Source organism: Pectinophora gossypiella, chromosome 19 (genome assembly GCF_024362695.1).
Source record: "Pectinophora gossypiella chromosome 19, ilPecGoss1.1, whole genome shotgun sequence".
Classification (NCBI taxonomy): domain Eukaryota; kingdom Metazoa; phylum Arthropoda; class Insecta; order Lepidoptera; family Gelechiidae; genus Pectinophora; species Pectinophora gossypiella.
This window is the reverse complement of record NC_065422.1, coordinates 5,542,125-5,551,954: the sequence shown is the minus strand read 5'-3', so window position 1 is coordinate 5,551,954 and position 9,830 is coordinate 5,542,125. Positions and strand designations below refer to the sequence as shown.

Here is a 9,830-nt window from a genome sequence, read left to right as displayed (position 1 = left end):
CAAAATGACAGGTATAACTTAAAGTAAAATTAGGAAGTGTCTGCAGAAATCAAGGCCATTGTATGCTTAAATAATTATGTGTATTGAAACAATGCCTAAATAATGGGTTCTCTATTTTAGACTTTTGCGATAAGCAACACCGAACAGCGTGTTTAATATAAACCGTGTGGGGAGAAATATTTTTTCGCCATAAATTAAGGGCCGTACGGAAACGAGTTTTTCATACAGCACTCGGTTTGGCGACTTTATAAATGGCGAAATTAAACGCATAAATAACGAAATGGAACGTACTTTCTGTATTACATTTGAAGGACGTAATATACGACCCCGACGACCCGATTACTCTAGCCATAGAGGCAGCCAATCAGCTCGCGACACCAAACACTTCAGGACCCCGATACCAACCCCGCTGGCGTGGTCGACGATTTCCCTCAATCAGCGCTTATCGCTATCGACAGGCTAGGGTCGATTAATTCTTTCAAATATTTTTTCCTATCAGACGACGCCCTGAGCCGAGATTCCCTCAGACCTGTTGCCTTAAACATTGTACCGGATTCCCCATTTGTCCGGCCAAGCAGTTAATGCCATCTGCGGCAAATCTACAATAATAAAAAATGTACTACATTTGTTTTGAAAGATATATTGATTACTGTGATGTACATACAGTCAACGTGCTCTAACGAAGTACCTACTCTCTTTAGAACTCTGTTGCCATCCGTCGCCCTATTTTGAAAACCGCGTAAGCGGCTATTTGATTGAAAAATTTGCGTTCTGATGTGATTGTCTCCAACAAAACCTCAATGTCTTTCAATTAATTTCATTCCGGGTAAAACAAATAAACCAAATTTTTTAAAGAATAATCGTAATTCGCCCGCACCAATTCGTATCGGGCGCCGCCTTACCCCCTCTGAGTCTTACTTTAGTCTTAAATGGTCGTTAGCCGCTGAGGAGTAAGGGAGAGAGCATACGGTCCGTCTCCTCGCACTTGATTTTTTGTATTGATTTAATATTCCTGTGTGTCACATGCTTTTCAATAATAAACCTAACACCAAGGCTGATAAGAGTTGCAGTTGTTTCTGTTTTTACGAATTTCTAACATGTGCATGATGAACCTTATGGTGACCATAACGATTGTCCATCACGTTAGAAAAGGCATAGCTTGTCTGTCGGATTTTACGCCATGCCCGGGAAGACAAGCAGCTTAAAGTCTTACAGCTAGTCAAATCTAAATCTACTTTTTACTAAACGTCAAAACACGAAATTACTATGGATTTTTTACGGAAAAGCACACTATGACGTCATAGAAAAACGTGACAAAACCTCGCACTTATTATTTATTAGTCTTAATTAAAATTAATAAATCTTCTTCTATCGTGTGGGTGGTGAGGTGAATTACCAACCTCATCAACTCTGGGCCCACAACCCAACAAACCAACCCAAACAACCCATTCATTTATAAGTTAAAAAAAAAGCAAACTTGTTTGGCACCTTTAGATCTGTCTTTATTTAGTAATCAGAGTTTCTTTCTTTTTCGATCTTTGACCTAAGAAAACTACCCAATTGATCTCGCAACCTATCGCGAAGAACACTTACCTTGTAGATGATTTCTCTCGAACAGTTATGGCGTTTACTACTTCAACGGTATAATGGATTCGTTCCGTCAGAATGCGTAACAAGCACATAACTCTAATCCACCATCGTCATACCGAGGATGTAAACAACATTTTTTTTTCTAGAAAAAACGCAAACTGTCAACTTTTGTTTACAAACAAACGCATACAAGGGATAATGTAACTCAGTCCATTTCGTTCAGTGCACCCGACAATGTAATTTAGGACTTCAATGAGGTTTAGAAGATCCCTAATCAAAATGTACAACATTAAAGAGATGATATACGTGAGTAACCAAAGGAAAATCTTTATGAAATTCAGCGTGTATGGAGCTCTACTATTCTTAGCTGTTACAATAGCTCTAACACCGCATTTCTTTTATAAAAAGCATCCACTATCACCCAGCTTAGTCAAATTCCCAACGGATTTGAAATATATCCTATTTTGGAAGGGAAAAGAAAAAACTGGGTTCCCCAACAAAGAATGGGACACTCTTTTTGCTACGGGGCAAACCTTGTTTATTAAACAGAAATGCCAGAACATAAATTGCTACATAACATACAACAGAACTTTGCTGCAGTACGATTGGTACTTCGATGCTATTGTTTTCGATATCCGCGCTATAAGGCATAACAAGGTGAGTGACTTCAACCTGACGAGAGCGGACTATCAAAAGTATATTTTCAGGGCACTGGAGTCGACCCAGGGGCGACCAGTTTGCAATAACTTCTACGATGACTTCTTCAACCTGACATGGACTTACAAACTAAATTCAGATATACCGCATCCATTTCTAGATATCTACGATTTGAACAATACTTTTGTGGGACCAGCAATGAACGTAACTTGGCTGGAATATTTTAAGCACACTGATAGATTCGCGAAGAAGGTTAAGCATAAGACAAAAGCTATAGCATGGGTTGTAGAGTCGTGCAAACTTAAGTTAACACACCAAGACTTTTACGAATCATTGGTGAAAGAATTGAAAGGATACAACTACTCGATAGACCTGTATGGTTCTTGTGGAGAGAACAAGTGTCCTAATGGTGCTCTGTATAAATGTTACAAGATGATAGAAAAGAACTATTTCTTTCAACTAGTGTTCGAAGACTCGATCGCAGAGGATTTCGTGACTGAAAAACTGGTTAAAGTTATGCAGCTGTCACTCGTTCCTATTGTCTTAGGAGGAGCTGATTATAACAGGTGAGCAAACTTGATACAATTCTTCTTCTATCGTGTGGGTTGTGAGGTGAATAACCAACCTCATCAACCCTGTTGTCAGGGTTATTATCGAGCCGCTAAAGGCACCTGACATGACTCATATAACGACTACATACTTACATCAGTAAGTAGTAACCGGGACCGACGGCTTAACGTGCCTTCCGAAGCACGGATCGTCTTACTTTCGGACAATCAGGTGATCAGCCTGTAATGTCCTAACCAAACTAGGGATCACAAAGTGATTTTTGTGATATGTCCCCACCGGGATTCGAACCCAGGACATCCGGATCGTGAGCCCAACGCTCAACCACTGGGCCACGGAGGCCGTTACAATTATCTCATTGTTGCCGTGTGCTGCCTTACCGCATAAGTGCGAGCTAGACAAACAACACGCGCGCGCCCCCCCCTCGGCTTGGCTTATGACTATTTAGACCAAAAGGAGTTGAGGTAAATTTAGCTCAGCGCCAGATATGACTTGGTGCGGGGCGAAGATTTACCATTTTATACACAGTGTTATTCTTTATTCTATGACGCAGGTAACCACTATTGGTATAGAAAGATATCACATTTATAAACTATACTCATACGGAGAGCGGATGAATGATTATAGAATTGCAAAAGCGGTATATAAAGCGAAAGTTGATGGTAGGGCTGGCAGAGGAAGACCGAGAAGGACTTACATTGACCAAATTGGAGATGTCCTTAGAAAAGGTTTAATACGATCTACTCTGAACCAGCGTGCGTGTATGAAGCGATTGATGAATGTGGAGGAAGCAAGAGAAGTGTGTCAGAATCGAAGCAAATGGAATTCTATAGTCTCTGCTTACCCCGGTGGGAAATAGGCGTGAGTTTAAATATGTATGTACTCATATATGAGATTAGCAGCCCATTCAGATTACTTACCTGTCTATTTTGAATCTACAATCCTGTTGAAACGAAATCGCTATCTTGTGCTTGGTATTGAATGTTGATGTTGTATATGTAATTTAAATCAGTTAGATGATTTATCTATGAGGCCTTAGGTACTAATACTGATTTTATTTTACATAATGATTACACAATACTTATATGCGCAGAAGCCCATAGATTACAAAGATCAGTGTGGCCACACATACATTATAAAATAAAACCTCTTAATTGGATGTTGTCCTAAAAATCACATATTTAAGTATAAAAAATATTTGAACAAACTCAATTTGTCTTATGTAATTAATTTGGCTGTATGACATGCCCTGTGTCTTATAACTAAACTGAAAAATATATATGTAAAGAACACAATATCACATAACACAAACTCACGAGCATATCCTAATTGGGGTGGTGAGAGATACATCCATCGTGAGATGAACTAAATACCCACATTTCACCGGGCTTGAACCGGGATGGTAAACCGTATCGCCGTTTGTAATATGTGAATAATCTTCCATTTTCAGATTCCTGCCACCGGGCACCTATATAAACTCTCAAGGATTCAATATGAAGAAACTGGGAGCAATTATAGACTACCTAATTAGGAACCCTGAAACTTACTCCTTCTTCTTAGACTGGAAGAATCATTATGTCTACAGTTTGAGACCTAAGAACTACGTTTGTGACCTGTGCGCTAAGTTGAATGACCCAGATCAAAATACAGATGGTATTAAAAGGTTTAGAAAATGGTGGAATCCGGACTATAAGGAAATATGTATGAGAGAACACCTTTATAAAAAATTCGCTAAGGAATCTTTTTAGTAATGAAACTTTAATAGTAATAAAACTTGTTATTGTTACATATTGTTTTATGTCATTATTTATCCTTTCCTTTGTTATAATAATATTGCATAATATGTCGTGGGCCGATCGTTAAACTCGTTGTGGTTTGAACGATATGACGGGTATTAGACGGGCATGTCACGAAATCCCGGCACATTACGATGTGCCTAGGCAGTTCTCGATCGGCCCACGACACATACAAGGATAATCGCCGGTTGTGCTAGTAAGTAGGTAGATTCAAAACTAGTTACTTAGCTAGCTTAGATTAAAAATAAAACTTGACAAAATTCTTCTTTACAAAAATCTATTTAAGTACTCCAATAAAGTGCGACTTAACTCAATAACCCTTGAAGACCCTTTCAAAACAAAATAGAACATAATAATATCTTTATTATTAAAGTATGTTCTGTCTTTATACAGGATGCTAGTGACACCGTTCGGAAAACTGATGATTCGGTTCATGATTCTGAGTTAATATCAAGTGAAATTTTCCGTTGTAAAAGTATCGAAGTAGAAATAATTAAAAAGTCACTAACATTTTTATTAATTTTGCGACGGTAAATTCCATTTTTTTTTTTGTTTTGGTTTTCCCCGAAGGGTAAGGCAAAGGGAACTATGCCCATACAGCCATGTCTGACGTATTTTTTTTCTTGATGATTAATGAAATGATGAAAGGTGATGATGATGAAACCTAAGCCCCCACCCTCGGAGTAGACTCCTACTCCGAACCCCAAACGAATTAACTCAAAAGTCCGCATAAACTTTTGAGTTATGAAGCGGCTTCCCGGCACGAAGCGAAAATAGGCAGATACACTTTGTTCATTGAATACTCCAATATAATAACACTGGCGAATGTCTTCCGACTAACTTAATGCGATCATTAACCACAAAACACCACTTCGTATTAATTATTTAGATTACTCAATGAAGAAAGCAACTGTCTCGTTCCCGTTTCCCGCCGAAAAGCCCGGTAAATTCCATTTCAACAACACAGAATCGAGGGCTAAATCATGCCCTTCAGTTTTTTTTATTTGCCCATTCGGGCAGGCAAAGGGAGCTTAGCCCATACAGCCTAGTCTTAGGTCATTTTAATCTTTTTTGAAGAAGCACCCAGAAATTGTCTTCACTCTTCAGGTAACGTCCTTAGTTTTCAATTTTATAGCTTCATGTATAATCCGATAAGAGGAGCTCGGTGGCGCAGCGGTAAACGCGCTCGGTCTGTGATTGTTGAAGTTAAGCAACTTTCGCAAAGGCCGGTCATGGGATGGGTGACCACAAAAAAAAAGTTTTCATCTCGAGCTCCTCCGTGCTTCGGAAGGCACGTTAAGCCGTTGGTCCCGGCTACAATAGCAGTCGTTAATAACCATTAATCCGCACTGGGTCCGCGTGATGGTTTAAGGCCCGATCTCCCTATCCATCCGTAGGGAAGGCCCGTGCCCCAGCAGTGGGGACGTTAATGGGCTGATGATGATATATGTCTTTAGTGATATCATGCCCTTCAGTATTCCGTGCGGTGTCACTAACCCCCTGTATAAGATTCGTTTTGCATGAGAAGGATAGATCCCGGGGGATATCAGATGTCTCGAAGCATCTGTGATCGACATCCTCCAGATTTATTATTGAATACTTTTTTATCCCGTCTCCTCTGACAATGCGATGAAAGTCCATTCGTCTTCCTCCCGCATTTACTTTACTGTTATTTTTTTTTGACTTTGTTGGCTCTGTATATTGATTTTGAATGGCTATTGGGTCTTTGCGAGACCTGTATTGTAGATATGAATTCCGAAATCATAATCATAATTTGTTCACGTGTAGTTTCCTAGGTCAAAGATAAATTATGAAATACTGATTACTTAGTAAAGACAGATCTAAAGGTGTCAAAAATGTTTTTGTTTTTCTATTTAACTTACTTATCAATAATTTAAAGAAAAATGTGGTGCAACGTGGCGTTTGATTTGATTTTATCCCGTCTGCAGGATGACTTACGAAAAATAATAGTAGCTAGTTTGAAAAAGGCAGTTTTGATTGAAAATAAGTTTCTCTAAGTTTTCTTCTATCCGATCTTTAGGGAATAAATATCACATTAAGATTTTACAGTTAAACGCTGCGCAAAGGGTTTATGTGTGAAAATATAACCAATCAAATAGTAAAGGGATCTGTCAAAATTTAGAACACTTAACAGTAGCGACATCTGGTGGTAGAAATAGGCATTTTTATACCCATTCTGTAGATATATGTTCAGTCTGATCCTCCTATAATAATATTAAATGTCTGTGGTATTTTTTCAAAGCCTTTTTCGAGTTTATAATGATAAAATTCTCGTTGCTGAATTGTCGAGAGTGATGAGATTATAAGCTAAAGTTACTCTTTGGACATCAAATGATCAAAAAACATTATGAGGTGTCATTATTTATAGGTACTTACTTGCCTTACATTTTGTTATCTCTATTACTTATTTATTCATTTGGATACGTAAGCATTTATTTATATAAGAATTTATTTAGATATTGATTATAATTTACAATAATACATCGATATGGAGGAAAAACAGCTTTACGGGGCGCTGACAGTGTACCGCGAGAGAGGTGCTTATCTTCGAAGACTAGAGCAGTTTGAAAAATCGAAGGCGGCGTACGATGAGGCGTTTAAAAATACACCTGAAGATGTGCGCTTGCTCATCGGTCGCAGTCAGGTGTGCGCCGACGCAGTGAAGCCGCAGCAGGCGTATGACGACGCGCAACTGGCGCTCAAGCTCGAGCCGGGCAACATGAACGCGCGCAACATGCAGTCCAACGCACTATACACCATGTCCGACTTCGAACGGTCCGTCGTCATGAACTACCGCGGCTACAGAGTGCGAAGACAACCACCTTATTTCTTGGAGGGCATCAACCAGGGCCTAGAAACCATACAGGATTGCGTAGGCAAAAACGCGGGTCATGTCATGATAGATTTCCTCCCACTAATCAAACAACATGAAGAACAGAGAGGAGATGAATCGGAACCTGTCAAAGTCTTGCGCGTGTCCCGCATACCTTATCCAGAACGACATAAAAAACTCACACAAATGGAGGCGCGTAAACATTTGATATTATCACGTGTGCTTGCTTATAAATATCTCGGCCCTATGGCTTACGACAAGTTCTTTCTTCAATCGCTCGCTGAAGACACCCGTTTAAAGTCAGCAAATTCAAAAGGTAGTAAAGAATTAAAACAATTAGTTGACGAAACCCTAGCATCATTAAGTCAACGACAAGAAATGTTACGAGCTCAGCGCCCATACTACACCATAAAACATGCAGAAAAATCTGAATCTAAGCATCAGACAAAGTACAAAGAACAGTTATTGATCAATGAACGTGGAATAAACACTCGCACAGCAGAGCGGTTGATAAGACAAATCGAAAAGTCAATGAGGGCTGGTCGCATCATGGATTTAATAGCAAAACAAGAACGTATGCAACTATTCTTGGACAGCAAAACCCCACATACTTTGCCAGACAAAGATCTGTTCATTGACCGCTTGTATCGATGTGTAGGAGAAGGCTATCTATGGCAACACAAGCTCTCCTACAAGCTCAGTGAGCGTGGCAATCGACGTCGCATTAACTTCCTGATGGGTCTACCAACTGGTCGGCCTACTTCCTTCGATTCTGTGTTGGCAAATTATCCCTTCAAGTTTGTTGACAAGAAATACGCAACTCAAAAAGTGATGGAATCACTTGAGATGTGTGAAAATTCGTTCATGAAATGTTGGTTGATGTATGAGTTAGCTCGGCTGCTCACGACTCAGAAGAACTATGCGCTTGCAAAATTTTACGCTAAACGATGTCAACGTGAGGCACAGAGTATAGAGAGTGTGACTTGGTGGTTGAATGCGTGCTTTGTTTTGATTAGTGGCGACATGCAGCAAGGGAATTCAAATGAAGTGCGTATCGAAGCAGAAGAAGCGTTTGAATGGTCAAAGAAAATGCAAAATACAGAGGGAGTGCAAGCATTCCTTAGTAAATGTGCAGAGATAGCAGCTGAACCAGTATCTGTAGATGAGACTAAAGCGGGCAAACAACGGCAGAGACAGATCCTGAAGATAATGGATGATGTCACTCGCGTGGAGACAGAGGTGTTGTTCAAACGAATATCGAACGTGCCTCCGGGACGTCGCTTCTCAGTATTGCCACAGAAGCCTGAGCACATGGTTATGACCTCAGAGCGTCGCAAGCGCCGTCAACGAGGACTCTCAGTCATTCCTGGGATAGAGCAGGGCTTACCCCCAGCGCCCAAGTCTGATACGCTGGGTTTTCAAACCTTCGACATATAGGAATTTTATCAATTTTAATATTTGTGTATTTTGTAAGATTTTGTTTTTACTATAGCACGAGCTAAGAGTTGTTGTATAAAATATAATATTATAAAACGAATCAATATACCTGCTTTTTTGTGTCAAAATATTACTTATAATACGTATAACGAATTTATCCTTTTCTTTTCCTTTAATTCATCGGCAAAGGGGTTAACTAAGTAAACTTTGTGAAGTGTTTTGAACGGACAGTTTTTATCCGACAGTTTTTGTATTGTCATGGAATCCTTTTTAATCGTGACATATACGAAGCACAAAGTACAGGTCTCAATTCACAAAAGTAATCCATTTTATACATGTGCCTGCATAGCAATTTACATGCAAACAGACAATATAGGTTATATAGGTTAAATATAATTGGCCGCCTGATACGACACGATTCATTTACTTATAACAAACATTATAGAAGGAAAAATTGAAGGGAAGAGAGGAAGGGGTAGACCTAGGAAAACATTTATGAAACAAATAAAAGAGAAGGTGCAGGTCGTGTCGTATCGGGAGGTGAAAGTTTTGGCGGGAAGAAGAGAGGAATAGCGATTACTCCACCGACAAGAGCGCAGCTCTTAAATAGAGAGAGAGAGAGAGAGAGAGAGATAGAGAGAGAAGACCCAGAGGGGGTGAGGTCGGCGCTCGATACGATTTGTGCGGGGCAGAGAGTTACCGTGCTATACGTAAGTAATATTTATTCTTTATTTTATTGAATAATATTATTTTATTGATGTGACTTATTTTATTTAAAGTTTGACTCGTACTATATTCATTACTTGACTGGAGTATATATTTTTTTCACGTGACATATTATAGGTTTGCCGCAGACGGCATTAACTACTTGGCCGGACAAATGGGGAGCGCTGAAGGCTCTCAACCGGTACAACGTTTAAGACAACAGG

The 9,830-nt window shown here is 39.5% G+C and overlaps 2 protein-coding genes across 2 annotated transcripts; both read left to right on the top strand.

Moving 5' to 3' along the window:
* Nucleotides 1-1,869: 1,869 nt before the first annotated feature.
* Nucleotides 1,870-4,562, top strand: LOC126375802 (alpha-(1,3)-fucosyltransferase C-like). Its single transcript, XM_050022889.1, has 2 exons — nucleotides 1,870-2,813; nucleotides 4,265-4,562. Exons 1-2 carry the CDS (start codon nucleotides 1,870-1,872, stop codon nucleotides 4,560-4,562), a joined length of 1,242 nt encoding a protein of 413 aa, XP_049878846.1.
* Nucleotides 4,563-7,119: 2,557 nt separating this feature from the next.
* On the top strand, nucleotides 7,120-8,901 carry LOC126375480 (outer dynein arm-docking complex subunit 4-like). The gene has a single exon (XM_050022432.1). The coding sequence runs from the start codon at nucleotides 7,120-7,122 to the stop codon at nucleotides 8,899-8,901; it is 1,782 nt and encodes a 593-aa protein (XP_049878389.1).
* Nucleotides 8,902-9,830: the final 929 nt, after the last annotated feature.

Coding starts and splice junctions, on each gene's coding strand:
- LOC126375802 (XM_050022889.1), top strand. CDS start 1,870: ATGTACAACATTAAAGAGATGATATACGTGAGTAACCAAAGGAAAATC. Junction 2,814..4,264: donor GGAGGAGCTGATTATAACAG/GTGAGCAAACTT, acceptor TTCCATTTTCAG/ATTCCTGCCACCGGGCACCT.
- LOC126375480 (XM_050022432.1), top strand. CDS start 7,120: ATGGAGGAAAAACAGCTTTACGGGGCGCTGACAGTGTACCGCGAGAGA.